We start from the raw sequence: 15,591 nt of genomic DNA, 5'->3' as shown, positions 1-15,591 counted from the left end.
AAACCAGTATCTGGGTCCTTATTTGCTTGTTGGAATGATACTTTTACAAGAGCTTTTCTGTAGACAGAGACAAGTGAACAGGTAAACACTGTAGAGGGTGGTGAGTACTAATGAAGGGGAAAGGGTTATGGGCGCACAAAAGAGGAAGAGGCAGCTAACCCAAGACTGCAGAGTTGTGGGGAGGGGAACAGAATCATTCTAGGCAAAAGACATGTGCAAAAGGCCCAAGTCAAGAGAGAACATACCATATTGAAGGAATGAAAGCAGTTTAATATGGCTTGAGAGTAGAGTGAGGTGGGGCAGTGGTAAGAGAAGGCTACAAGGTAAATATATAAAATGGGCTGGCCAAATCTCCAAGTACCAAGTGAGCAATGTTAGAAGTTTGGAGTTTATCCTGAGAGGAAAGGGGAGCCATTGAGAAGATTCTTAGCAAAGGATATATGATCAAATTTATAACAGCTGTCTTCATTTTTTTTTTAACTCACATACCATCCTAAAAGGATTTTGAAAAACTATGTACTTCCTTCTATGTTTTAAGTTAACACCTAATATTTTTCATAAGTTTAAAAGTTAATTTTTTTGTTAGTGGGAGATTTAAAATATTAAATGTTTTGAAAGATGAACTAAGATGACCATGGATTATATCAGAAATAAATATTTCATGACATACTACTCACCAAATCTGAAAAGTCATGTAAATTTGCTCTCTGTGATTTTATGAAATATTTCTTTTAAAATGTAATGGTCCCAGAAACCACACAATTACATTTATAAGAATCAGCACCACAAGTCTATGTTGCCTAAGTTGTTCTGAAGTCAGGGCAATCTTCACCCTTAATCTTTATAAGCATATAAAACTATTATAGGACACGTAACAGAAGGACGACCTTATAGGTTTAGGATGCCTCAAGTAATCATTAAAAGACTTCCACTTCTGTCAAAAATGGAGTAACAGGAACTGGATGTACCCTCTTGCTTGCAATAAGAACAAAAAACTCAAGACAAAATATGTGCAACAATGGTTTCAAGATACTGGATATCAAGCAAAAGAGGACAGTGATCCATGAGAGACAGGAAACAAGAGATGAACCCTTCAATTGTCCCAGTTTATTGCCTTGAGATTCTTCAGATTAAAGAAATAAACCTAACCATATCAATAATCACATTAAATGTAAATGGTCCAAACACTCCAATTAAAAGACAGAAATTGGCAGATAGGATAAAAAGTAAAACCCAATTATGTGCTGTTTACAAGAAACACTATAAACATAAAGACACAAACAGGATAAAGGGTTGCAAAAGATATATTACTTCAAGAATGAGTCAGAAAAAGCAGGCATGCTATTATAATATTGGACAAAGTAAATGTCAGAGTGAAGAGTATTACTGGGAATCTAAAAAATATAATTTCATAACTATAAAGGGATTAATAATGATTCTAAATATTTATGACCCTAAAAACAGAGCTTCAAAATACACAAAGCAAAAACTGACAGAACTATAAGGAGAAATTGATAAAATCACAATTATGGTTGGAGATTTTAGCTCCTCTCTTTCAATAATTGATAGAACAAATGAACAGAAAATTAGCAAGAATAGTCTTGAACAAAGTTGTGTTTTGGACTTGAGTTTGGGACCCACTATGACATTGAACGTCTAACTGGGTATGTACGCTGTAATATGGATCCAGAGCTCAGACCAGAGAGCTGTCATGACATAGAACCTATTAAGGTGTTTTTAAACAAGTCTATATTTTAAAATAAGTGCCCCAGGGAAACAAAGGTGAAAAGTAAGATAAGAAGAGGGCTAGTAATGGAAATACTGAAGAAAACCAATACCAAAGTTTCCTCTTGTAGGACAGACATAGGCAGAGGGACAAGAAAAGGTGGCGGAAAATAATCATGGAGGTGAAAAGACACCCCTGTGGGGCCCTGTAAGGGGAATCCAGTTTCAAGAAAGAGGAAGGGGTGAATAGAGTCAAAGGAAGAAGCCTTAGAAGGATGCCAGTAAATGCTGACATTCTTAGCCATAAACACAAGTGACCACTAGAATACATTTAAACTGGGCATCATCTAACACAGACAGAATTTAGCCAATCCTTATTGCCGTCACATCACATTCCATTCCATTGCAGGTGAACCAATTCTATTGGTTACTACATGGTTCTCTCAATTGTTCATCCAGACCTACCAAGAAAGCACAGTCTCCATGGCTTTAGAAGATTCAAGTGTCCATTTTTCACTTCAGAGAAAGGTAAGTGAGATACTTCATTTGAGTCTGAGGCCCATGAGGGCCTTGGGCCTTTTGTTCCTGTAAATAGTTTACTAACAACTTCTATTCTTTCCCAGATCGGGTGCCCCTCACCTCCTATATAGAGAGGCAGAAGCACATAATGTCACTGAGCCTCAATTCCCTCATTAGTAAAAAGTGGGTAAGACCATCAATCCTACTACACCACTTCCATGAGATTAGTTAGAATAAAGTGGGTTTTTGGCAGTTAGGGTTGTCTCTCTAGCTCCTTAATACCAGGACTAGAGCCTGAAACATAGCAAGAACTCAGCAAATGTTGGCTGTATTATAACAACTGAGCATTTGTTAAAAGCCTTTGTAAATGGAAGGCCATTTCAGGTGTTATTATTTATTTCCCAACAGTGATTTAGACCCCCCAGGTGACCAAATTCAAGGTACTGAAAGACTTTGCATTGACGGGTGCCAAGGAGTAGCTGGAAAAACTGCAGCTCCTTCCCCACAAACAATCCAAATAAAAACATAGCTGTGCAAACAGAGCTGCAGTCCTCCGGTCTAGTTTTCCACCAGACTGCCGCTCCCTAACCCTTCCTCGTGGAAATTCTGCATCCGCTGTAGAACTTTTGAGGGGCCTAAGTGATCAGATACCACTTTTAAGTCCACGGCGATGTCACCACGAAACTCTTGAAAGCACTCCTGGCCTCCCCCATGACCCGCAACCTGAGATGAGGCTGCACCACCGGCGAAGAGATCCCCCCGTGACCCAGCTCTCTGGAGGCCTCCTCCTCAGGGTCACCAGCCTCTCGCAGCAGTCAAAGGCTGCGGGCCGGCGGGCCAAAGGCACGCGGGTCGCAGCTCCGGTTTTTCGCCAAGGCCCACTTTAGCGGCCAGGGTGGGGCGGGGCGCCACCGGCTCCTCCTCTCCCGCCGGGCTGCCGGGTGCGGGGGCGGGACAGGGGCAGCCAGGCTGGGCGGTGCGGTCTCCTCCCCGCCAGGGGCGGCATGACAGGAGTGGGGCGGGGCCAGACGCCGCAGGACCCTCCTCTCAGGGGCGGGCAGGCTGGGGACGCGCGGGTTTCTTCTCCGGGGGCAGGCCTCGGCGGCGGTGGGGACGGACCTGGAGGCGGGGCCAGTCGCCGAAGTCCCCACCTCCGGAGGCGGGCTTATTTGGTGGCGGCGGCAGCTGGGGGAGTGCCGGCGGCGCGGCAGCCTCGCCAAACGGGCTCTGGCTCCTCCCAGTGGCCGGCCGGGGCGGAAGCAGGAGGCGGGGGCAGCGTGCGCGCTGCTGGTCTCTTCTCCCGCGGCGCTGGGGCCCGCGCTCCGAGGCTGCTGCTCGAATCGGCGCTTCGCAGGCGGCCAGCTCTTCTCCGCGCCGCCCGCCCGCCCGCCAGCTACTCGACCAGGCCACCTTCTCAGTCCTGGCCCGTGGCGTCGACCCCACCGACCCTTTCCCGCCCCGTCTCATCTCTGGCTGCCGCCACCGCGGCCCCAGCCCCGATGGCTCTTTGCAACGGAGACTCCAAGGTCAGTCTCTGGCGTGGGGGGTCCCTGCCTCACCGCATCCGGGCGGAAGCGAGGCTCCGTGGCCCGGGAGCCACCGCGCGGGGCCCTTCCCCGCCTCCTCCCCCGAGCCCGCCAGCGCAGCCCTGCGGCCCGGGCAGCGGCGCGTCGCAGAGCCCCGGCTCGGGGCCTGTGGCATGTTTTCTTCTCGGGAGCGGCAGGTGCTTTGTTGATTTTGTCTGCGTGTCGGGGTTCCTGCGCCCGCTGAGCTCCGGGCGTCGGGGAGGGCGTCAGCTTCCCGCCGCAGCGCCCTGGCCCCCGCCTCCCCCGCGCCGCTGTGGGGCGCCGAGCCCGCGGAGCGCGGCCCGAGGTGGGGGGAGGGAGGCGAGCGGGTGTGTGTGTGAGTGTGAGAGAGAGTGAGGCGGGGCGGGGGGGCTTCCTCAGCCCTCGCCCCGTCCCTTCGGGATCCTTGGGGCCTTTTGTGGAGCTGCCGGGGCCCGCCGAAGGCAGGGCAGGGTCGGGGCCTCGCGTGAGGCGTTCGAGCTGCGCCGGCCTCCTCTCTTCCCGCCACCCTGTTTCCCGCCTGCCCTCGGCGAGGCTCTCCTGGTTCCCCTATGGCGCCCTTTGGGTCCGCGGTGGCGAGGCCGGCCCTTGAGGAGGCCGCTTGACTGTACCACCCACCCCCTACTCCCGCCCCCGTCGGCGCCCTCCCCAGTCTGGGCCGGTGGCCGGAGGGTCGCTCACTCCGTTCCCCTCCCCCCATCCTTTTCCGAGGGGGTAAGCTTGTGTCCAGCCCCGCCCCCATCCCGCTCTCTCCTTTTCCGCCTTGGTTTGCGGTGGGACCCGCTCCCCGCCGCGGGGAGACCCAGTCCCGGCCGCTGGCCTCCGCCACCGCGCCCCGAGGGCCGGGGAAGTCTGGAGTCCCGGGTGCGGGAGAAGTTAACTTGGTGTGCCGAGTGCGGAGAGCACGTTTGGGCCGCTGCTGCGCGTCTCCTCACCTCCAGCTCACTTTTTCTTCGTCTCGCTTCTGTATTGAGCACCTTCGCTTTCACTTGTGTTAAAATTTTCGTTGGTCTGGAGTTCTTTCAGACCCGCGCAAAATCAGTTTTGTCAGCGGGAAACTGCGCGGTTTTGAATTGCGATCTACTTAAGCGAGATGTTTGGGCCTAGATTTAAGAAATTACTGCATTACGTTTTATTCAGGTGTGTGGACTTTTAAACGTCAGGTGGAAACTGGTGTTCTGAGTCAGGCAGTAGTGCCTTTTCAGACAGTATTGTCTTAGAGGTGGTGCCTAAGTCACATCTTAGTGGGTCCTCTCCATGCGTAATTGGCTCAGTCTCTAGTAAACATTAAAAAAGTATTTGTTGAGCAAATGAGTAAAGATTATAAGGTAGTAGATGAACTCTTTTTAAACCAAGGAAACTGATGCTCAAGACTAGTTGGGGCTCTTTCTTGGGATTATACAGGTAAATGAAGATACTTGAACCTTTAGTTTCTGACCTCAGAAGCTTACATAAACCTCAGTGTACAGCTCTTTCGTGTATACTAGTTAACTTACAAAGCTGTTTTCTTCTTTCCTTAATTTGGAGCCTTAAAGTCATTGAAAAGATTCCTCTTTGTGCTGGTAGAGGAAATGACCTTGTTATTACGAGGGCTCAAACCTAATTTACAGACTGAAAAATATGTGCTGATTTGAAAACAGTGTTTTCATATTAAATGACAGCAGAAAGTTAAAGATTCAGTTTTCTGAATCTTAAAACTCAGATTGAGTTTATGAGTCAGGCGTATAGAACACATACTGTTTTCCATAGTTGGTAGTTTTTTTGTTTGTTCGACTTGAATTTTAAAGAGAATCTTCATCAGTTTGATATATTTGAGCCTCAGGTGATTTGCTGATTAACTTATATTTATTTCAAGGTCCTTTATTTTGTAGCATGCCTCTCTTTTTTTTGACCATACTAATAATTGAAAACCGAACTGAAAGCATTTTCAAGAGAAGCAATACAGGGAAATAACATTTTGTCAAATCTGTGAATATTTCATGTATTCCTAAGGAGGAAAAATAAACCTTATGATTAAACAATGATTAATTACAAGAAGCATTCCAAGTGAAGAGATGTTTAAAATGGGACATGCAGAGTAAAGTAGGTGAAGTAAGATATGAAAGGTCCACCTGGAAATCTGAGTAGGCATCTGTTTTCCATACCTTACCACAGAGCCACCTTTTCCTCTGGCGTGAAATACAAGTACCAGACCCAAGATTACTTTGTACATCTGTTGTGCCTCTGACAGTTGTAGTAAATCCTATAGTTGATAAATTAAGGTGAGGAAAGAGCTGATTTTGAATTTCCGTATGTTTCAGTATTTTTCAGGATTTTCTGAAATGACATTTCTGTGTGATAGAAATTAGGGAGAAACCTACCTAAATTCTGTAAAAACATTTGGGTTGTTTTCATTAGTTTTATCCACAGAGTGTCATTTAGATCTGGAAAGGACCTTTATGTGTTTCTGCTTCCTAAGCTGGAAAAACAGCTGGTGTTAGAACCTGGCTTTTCTTTTTCTTCAGGAGTACTTTGGTTAACCATCTAAGGTAGAGATTATTGTTTCCTTAAAGAGCTGAAATGATGTTATTTAGTTAAAGTCTTCATATAGAGAGCATAGACAGGTTTTCTTTAAAAAAATTTTGAAACTTTTCATTATTTTGTATGAATATAGCAACTATTAGATGTATTTTGTATGTATATAGCAAATATTAGACATACCGGCTTTTTTCAGTTTTATTAAGGCAAGATTATGAGAGTAATGTTCTTTGGGCTACTTGTCAAGTTTACCACCTTTGGCCCCATCTAAGCCTTAGACGCTTTTGGTTGGAGTAGAGGTAGGACCTGCCTGCCCCACCACCTTCACTGAGATGTTGACTAGGATATATCATACTTGGATTAAAGGTTTTTTAAAAAAATACCTGTTGATTACATGTGATATAGGATCTTTAATGACATCTAATGTTGAAAATCAAGATTTGCCATTTTAAAATTTATTTTTGAATTGAATGGAAAGATGACCTGAGATTTTTAGGGATGCATTGAGAATTGACAACTGTCCTTTTATGATAACCCTATAGTACCTTTTTTCCAAAGGTCAAAGATGAATTTTTTTCCCTCCAGATTTTGTTCCATCTGTTAAGATATTCATCTAGAATGGAAGAGCTGTTACAGACAAAAGGAATGGTTTTTATTGTTTTCTGTTCTTAGACTTGAAAGGTTTTGAAATTCTTCCGGGAGCCTCAGATGACCTTGTCTTTAGCATGGTCCAACTTGTCACTTAAGGAAAATAATTGTCTTTTAAGAATTAAAAAAAGTACATATGTGTCCTATACTCATTCATATGTGTTTGATACTTTTCTAAAGCTATTTAATGAATTATATTTTAAAGGATGCTGTTTGAAATAATGAATAATTATTTGCTATCCACAACGATGAAATTTTCCTCTGTTACGGTACTTGAGCTGTTTTCATGCTTCTTTCTAACTTAAACTCTGTTTAGATGCTCAAAATGAATGAAGTCCTCAGGATTAATACATGATTTTGAAGTACTTTGTGAATCAACAAAAAAGTAATTGCTTCAGAGAATTTAGAATCTTTGTGTATCACATATATAGTTCTAGGTTGTGTAGAATATTCTTTTTTTTCCATGCTTATTGTGGAATAGAGTTTTTGTATTTGTTTATGAGTCACAGCAGTTCAAAAAATAGCTTTACTATAATGATAGTCTCATATTAGTTGGTTTTCTCGTTGGCCAACCCTTGCCATCCCTTTGGGTTCATGGTTTTGAGGACCTAGGAGATGCTTTATGTAGTTAGGACAATACACTCCTTAATATAGTCCACTACAACTTGATAGGAATAAGGTGTTTGGTTATAGTACGGTGACCATGTACTCTTTGCCTAAACTGGGGCACTTAAGCATAAAAGGAGGTGCTAAAAATAATTTAAATTTATATTTGCTGTAAAATGCTACCAAACGAAATACATAATTGGATTTATACAATATAGCAAACAAATACTTGGCAGGACTTATGTAGCATGAGTGTTCAGATTACTCTCTTCGTACATTATGCACAGGAACACACAATCTCTTTCCTGTATGTATTTCACAAACACCTTACATATCCCACCAACCCAGCAGATAAAGACCTGGAGGTTTTGTGCTGAGGAATGGCTGTGGCACAACTGGCTGGTATACCAAGTGGCTGCCCTGGACAGCAGCGTCTAACATTTTTCTGTCAGCACCCATGACTGGATAGAGTAGCTAACCCTAATTGCCAGTGTCCAAGTGTACTTCATTTTATCTGGAAAAGATCACAAAAGAGAGATGGGTTCTCTCTGGTTGGCTTTCACTACACCTGCACTCCACAGAGTACCAGGCAAACCCATGGTAGAAGGTGAAAGTATAAAGTGGAAATGTAACAAGCCCATTTTATCTTACTCTAACGCAGTTATTCATAATATGTTAAAAAATGAAAAACGTGAGACAGATGTTAAGTTGGGTAGGATGTGGGAATAACAGTTGTAAATTAGGACAGTCCTTTGCCAACTGGGCCATATGGTCACTCCAGTTGTAGAGTACGTATTATTTTGCATTTCGATCTTCATCTCTAGTGATGTGTATTTAAAATTTGGCTAAAATACAAGCCTAATGTGTATACATTAAAATAGTTTTATTTTTAAATTAGTAACTGTGCTAAGAGAGTTATTTTAAAATTCTCAAAAGTTGAGTGTCAAATTAGTTGCTTTCCAAAGTTTGAAAACCAGCAGTGTTGAAATTGATCAAAAGGTAATATAATCTGCCCTAGTCTACCATAACAATTGCAGAGAATGTTTTGAAACCTTTAAAACTGGCTGGACGTGTAAAATTCTCTGTTTCTCCTGTTTGTCAACAGGAAAAAAAGAATCCTTTTTATTATCAAAACTCTTGGAGACTTATTATGTAAATTTAACTTCACCTTGTCTGTAATTTGGAAAACTAATATTAGTAATCCTTATCTTCTGAGTTTCATTGTGAATGTAAATCTAGGACTCCAGAATTCTAAAATCCACTTTGGACAAATTTGGGGTGAACAATCCCTAATCAATTTGGGAGATTTTAGATGAATAAAAATAGTTGTAGGTAGGTCATTGTTTTGATACATTATTGATAATAGTGAAACTTTTTTTATGCTATGATTTTTTTCCCACTTTAACGTTTTATGAAAAATTTCAGACAAGTTAAAAAGAAATTTTAGTCAACATCTGTGTTCACCACCTCGATTTTACCATTCACTTTTCCTAAAGATTTTTATATTAGCTTAATTGAGATGTAATTCATATACCATAAAATTCTCCTTTTAAAGGGTACAATTCAGCAGTTCTTGGTATAGTCACAGATTTCTACAGCCATTACCACAGTCAATTTTAGAGCATTCTCATTACCCCTAGAAGAAATCCTGTACCCTTTAGCAATCAGTCCTCATTGTCCCCCACCTGCTGCACCCTCCCAGCCCTAGGCAATACTAATCTTTTTCTGTCTCTCTAGATTTGCCTATTTTGAACATTTTATATAACTATAATCTTACAATATGTGGTCTCTTGTGACTAGCTTTTTTTTACTTAGCATAAATGCTTTCAAAGTTCATCAAACCGGTAGCATGTATAAGTACCTCATTTTTATTGGCAAATAATATTCCATTGTATGGCTATAGCACCTTTTATTTATCCATTCATCAGTTGATGGATATTGGATTGTTTACATTCTTTGGCTATTATGGATAATGTTGCTATGAATATTCCTGTACAGGTTTTTTTGGGGGGAGGTGAGATATGGTTATTTATTTATTTACTTGTTTATTTTTAGAGGTGGTACTGAGGATTGAACCCAGGATCTTGTGCATGTTAAGCATGCACTCTACCACTTGAGCTATACTCTTCCCTTCTTGTATAGGTGTTTGTATAGAGATAAATTTTCATTTCTTGTGGGTATATAGCTAGGAGTAGAATTGCTGGGTCATGTGCTCTAATTCTTTGTTTAACCTTTGGTGAATTGTCAGACTGTTTTCCAAAGTTGTTTTCCTACAACCGTACTAAATTTATTTATTCTAGTAGTATTTTAATGGAACTTACAGGATTTTATTTATGTAAGATCATGTCATCTGCAAATAGAGATAGTTTTACTTTTTCCTTTCCACTCTAGGTACTTCTAATTTCATTTTCTTGCTTAATTACCCTGGCTAATATGTCTACTTCATTTCTGAATAGAAATTAGGTAAAGGCAGAAATTCTTGTTCCTGATCTTAGTGGGGAAAAAGCAGTTAGTTTTTCATCACTAAATGTGATGTTAGCTGTGGGTTTTTCAAAGATGCCCTTTATCAGAGTGAGGGAGTTTCCTTTCATTCTTAGTTTGTGGATTGTCTTTTATGAAAAGATATTGGATTTTGACAAATACTTTTTTCTACATATATTCAGATGATTATATGGTTTTTGTTCTTAATTGTATTAATTGATAAATTAGATTAATTGATTTTTAGATATTAAGTCAAATTTGCATTCCTGGGATAAATCTCTCTTGGTAATGATGTATAATCCTTTTTTATATGTTGCTGAATTTGACTTGTTAATTTTGTTGATTTTCACGTCTACATTCATAGGCAATAATGGCTTGGAGTTTTCTTATAATGTCTTTGTTTTTGGTGTCAGGACAATTCTGACCTCATAGAATGAATTGGGATACCATTCACTTTTTACTAAATTTGCTTTATGTGATCAGTTTTTGGAGTCGGACCCTTGGTTACATTTTGGTGGGCCATTTTCATATTGCTGCACAAGACTTAGAGCATTCGGCTGAAGAAGATAGTTCTTTTGGAGGTAGTTGCTATACTTTGAATGGATATAGCTTGAGTTAGACTGAACATTTTTAGGAATAAAGTTTTAATGGGTGATTAATCAGTCCATTTAAGTGGATTTAACTTGATGGACTTTGGTTTTGAAACAAGAGTGGCTCATAGGTTTGAATGAGTGTTGGCTTTGTTATTGACACCATGACCATCCAGTGTTACTGACCATGACCATCCAGTGCTCCTGAAGGCTGAGGGTAACAGTTACTTATTGTAGCATTGCCTTTTAGTTTGTGGAGAGAAATGGTAGTTTGAAAAAGTCACTAATAAGTGATTTTTTTTTTTTTTACTTATTTGTATAGAGGTAAAATCTACATATAGTGAAGTGCACAGATCTTTAAGTGTACAATTTGACTTGTGACAAATATATATATATATATAACTCATGTAACCACCACCCCAATCAAGATATAGAACATTTCCATCACTCCCAAATTTCCATCATGCCCCTTGACAGTCGGCCCCTCCACTTCTCCAGCAGCAACCACTGTTCTGATTTCTATATCCATACATCAGTTTTGTCTGTTTTTGAATTATGTATCAGTAGAATCACACAATGATTTTGGCTTTTATTCAACACAGTATTTTTGAGATTTATCCATGTTGTTGTGTGTATCAGTTGTTCATTTTTATTGTTATGTAGTGTTCCACATAGATATGCCAGAGTTTATTTATGCATTCACATGTTGATGGCCATTTGGATTGTTCTCAGTTTTTGTGGACATAGGTGTTCATGTCTCTTGTATAAATACCTAGGAGTGAAATTGCTGGATCAGAGGATAATCCTTAATAGGTTTGGTATTTCCCATTTCCTCCAGCTTGGAATATTTAGACTGTAGTAATAGGCTCCTTGATGCCTGGAAGAGATAAACCTTGGTGTAGTAGAACAAACTTATAAAAAGTTCTATTATAATATTTTATGCTTAAGGATATTTTTAAAAGTATCTTGCTCAGCTGTATTTTAATGAAAATAGTATATGGTTTGTACACAAATAAGCTCCTTTTAGATAGGTTTATAAAAACCAAGAGAAATGAACCACTACTTTATTTGATAGTAGCAATTTTAATTTTAAATTTGTATATATATATTTTTATCGAAGTACAGTCAGCTTACAATGTTGTGTCAGTTTCTGATGTACAGGATGCTTCAGTCATACATATACATACATATGTTTGTTTTCATATCCTTTTTCACTGTAGATTACTGTGAGATATTGAATATAGTTTCCTGTGCTATGCGGTATGAACTTGTTTATCTGTGAATTTTAAATTAAAAAATAATTTGACAATAAAACTGATGAAAATAAATAGAACTTGAAGCATTCTGGATTTAATAACATTAGATGTTTTGAACAACCTTAGCATTGGTGCAGTATCTTCACATGAAAGTTGTTTTCAGGTTATTTGGTAAGAAAATTTCTATCAGTTTGTTTGTGAGGCATATTACCCTGTCTCCTGTGGTGCCTCTTGAGTTCACCAGGCCTAGCTTTTCAAGAGTTTATTTAGTAGTGCCCCTATGTGGTTTCTCTTCACTGTTGTCTTTCCTTCATTAGTTACCTCCTTAAAAAAAAGAGGTAAGTATACAATTATATTTTAATCACTAAAGCTAAATATTCAGTGTACTGTGTGTATGTATATATATATATATTTTTTGAGGTAGGAGATAATTAGGTTTATTTATTTATTTTTTAGAGGAGATACTGGGAATTGAAACCAGGACCTCAGGCATGGGCTCTCGCACTTGAGCTGTACCCTCCCCCTGTGTGTAATGTATATTTTGAAGTTGAGGGAGGTCACAGAAAACTAAGCATAATAATAACCATTTTGTACAATTTGCCCTACATTATTTTTTGGAGGGGGGTAAGTAATTAGATTTGTGTGTGTATGTGTGTGTGTGTGTGTGTGTGTGTGTGTGTATGTATGTGTATTTATAGAGGCAATACTGGTGATTGAACGCAGGACCTCATACATGCTAAGCATGCACTCTACCACTTGAACTATACCCTCCCCCACTGCCCTACATTCTTATGTATTTGTTATATATGGCCAGAGAAAGCAGAATTACAATTTGTTATTGATTCATAACCTGCCATGGATACTTTGGTGTTAGATGGTTCTTTGAACTTTCACTTAGGTAGTATTAGAAACATTTTCAGAAAGACGTGATGCTAATTTCATGCCCAGGAGTTTGTGGTTGAACTCAGCTGAGCTCCACCGCTCTCATCGTTTTCAATGAGTAAGTAGGCTCATGGTGCTTTCATAATAATGGCAGAAGTACAGGAGACAAGTGGAAGCATTAAGATGGCTTAAGACTTGGCACAGTATCACTTCTGCCTGCGTTACATTGGTCATAGCAGGTCTCATGGTTGAGCCCAGTGTCAAGAGTGAGGAAATATATTCTGCTTATAATAGGACAAACTGCAAAGTGACTTGACAAAAGGCATGTACATAGGAAACAGTGAAGAATAGTGTAGTCTCTTATATATGGAAAATTAAAAATACCTACAAATAGAGCAAAGACTATAATGTCCTCATCATTCAGCTTAGCAGTTACAAACATGTGGTTAATATTCCTTCATATATGTTTACTTAGTGCCTTAGTAAGTTAAATGTGTCTGATCTATTTTTGTAGGTTAAGATTGGTCATTTGATTCAGGGCATTGCTGTCTTATCCATCCATTGTCAAATGCCTCATCAGTCTTTTACCTAATGATTTTAATAGCTAATATCTAATTCAGTGCTTCTCACAGATCTGCAATAAATAACCAGTTTTTAAAAAATTCCAATCCACCATAACTACTGTTTTTGTAAAATACCTTTTTAGATATTTATAATTAAAAAATCTAATGCAGAGAATAAAAGCCCTAAATTTTTATTACAGATTCAAGGAAATAAAATTACTCTCTCAACTTGTTTTATAAGTTTATAAATGCTTATATAAAACTTATGTACATTTTCCTATTATGGACTGGTGACAGTTTGCAGACCAGCACTGGTCCTTTTGTGGACCACAGTAACTTAGATCCATTATTTTATAAGAGATTGCAAAGTGGTGATATTCTAATTCTGTTTTTTCTGGAACTGTTATAAAGAACTTTCTCTCATTAACCCTATGGTTACTTGTGGCAGAGTTGATACTAAAAAAGCAGAATGTATACTTGATTCCTTCCCATAACTTTCACAAATTTGGTTCATAGTTTTTTCAAGTTCTATTAACTCATCATTATTTTCAATAAAGTATAGTTCAGGCACATGTGACAGTTGAAAGGGCAAGATATAGAATGGAGATTGGGATTATGAAGTATAATAGTAGCATCTTGAAAAACGGACTGTGTGCTGAATACCTGTAAAACTGACATTCTACTGCTTAAACTATAGTTTTTCTTACGGAAAAAAGTATAGATCTCTTCTAAGCTAAAACTAATTCTTAAACGTGTTTTAGGAATAGTGATTTTATAAGAGAGGCAAAATTGAAGCTCTTCACAAACTCAGTATATTTAAAGAGATAGCCCTTTGATTATCTTTCATCTCTGCTTGAAAAGTGTTGTCATCTGAGGTCATACTGATAGTATGAGGTGATGAACTGAAGGGAGGCTAAAACTGTATTTCTGTTTCTTTGTTTGCTTCTTTGCAAGGAACCTTTGGTTCTATAGTGTCGTGTAGCCCATTCAATCCAAGGCAGTATTTTTTGTTAAAATAATAGACCTCAGCCACAATTAGAATGCAGAGTCAGTCAGGAAAACTAAAGGTTAACATAAAGAAAAAAACCTGTGAGGAGTGTAACTAAGAAAATCAGGTTGAACATAATTCAGAACTTTTCCTTCTGATATTTTAGTGGTATGACAACAGTTACTGAATGCTGTTTGGGTGTGTATATTGCCAACTTTCAGAAAAAAAAACCCAGAATGATTTGGGCTAATTAATAGTAGTTTTGATTTATCTAGAGATCACCTTGTTTCTCAGTTGGCTAATGCTGACCATTGAATGGGAAAAGTAGCTATAATAAAACTTTTTAAGGATTTAAAATGAGGTAAAGAATAGTGTACTTTAATTTTAATCAACAGTGCCAAGTTTTCTTAGTTATAGTTTGTCAACCAAATAACATTGCTATAACTTTCTCAAAAGACCTCTTTTAGGATCATTGAAATCAAAGGGGAAAATAGATCATTGATTTCAAAAGGTTTAAAAATTAGAATTAGAAATTGTGACACTGGAATAATTTTTTATTTCCCTTGAAGTTAGAAAAGAAAGATAATTTAGAATTGTGTGTTTATTTTATTACCCAGTGATCATATGTATAAATTAAACCCATTAATGCTATATTTTATCTGAGAAGCTGAAATTTCTCAACCACTTCCATGATTAGGGTTTGTGTATATGGGTTATGGCTGTCTTTAAGTGGCTGCTAAAAGTAGTATCTGAGTCTGAGCTAAACTGCTTTTTAATTCATTGATTTAGATAATACGTTCAGACTGTTCAGGAATGGTGCCCATTTGAATTTGAAAGGAGCTGTTCGTACCTTTGTAGATAGGGGAGAAGAGGATTTATAATGACTTTGAAGAATCAAAAGCTACAGTTGTTTACTCAAGAGAAGATGATGTTCTAATCAGAAGTACTACAGATTAGTTCAGAAAAGGAGAAAAAATAATTTAATTAGAAATTAGAAAGATAATACCGAAATGATAGTAGCATGGCCCCAAATAACATGTAGAAACAAAATAAGAGTGATGAATAACTACAGGCTTGAAATCTCATTAGGGAAGAGTGTTTCCTCAATGTATGAACTCATTAACTAACCAAGAACATTGAACGGCTATGTCAACACCATATTTCACTAGGGACTTGTATTTCCCAAACTTGTTGAACACTGAAAACTTAAACATAGTAACTTATTGATGATATTCCATTTGAGGCCTGTAG

At 39.2% G+C, this 15,591-nt stretch overlaps 1 protein-coding gene across 3 annotated transcripts in view; it reads left to right on the top strand.

Annotated features, from left to right (window-relative positions):
* Positions 1-3,233: 3,233 nt before the first annotated feature.
* The window catches only part of GMPS (guanine monophosphate synthase), a 62,355-nt gene continuing 49,997 nt past the window's right edge, over positions 3,234-15,591 (top strand). The window contains exon 1 of one of the 3 annotated variants that reach the window (XM_074369082.1): positions 3,234-3,770. In XM_074369082.1, the coding sequence (XP_074225183.1) occupies positions 3,249-3,770 (522 nt within the window). In that variant the 5' untranslated portion in view covers positions 3,234-3,248. The other 2 variants (XM_074369095.1, XM_074369090.1) reach the window with 2 other exon arrangements.

Source organism: Camelus bactrianus, chromosome 1 (assembly GCF_048773025.1).
Source record: "Camelus bactrianus isolate YW-2024 breed Bactrian camel chromosome 1, ASM4877302v1, whole genome shotgun sequence".
NCBI lineage: Eukaryota > Metazoa > Chordata > Mammalia > Artiodactyla > Camelidae > Camelus > Camelus bactrianus.
Note: the sequence above shows the minus strand (reverse complement) of the source record. Positions and strands in the feature narration are given on the sequence as shown.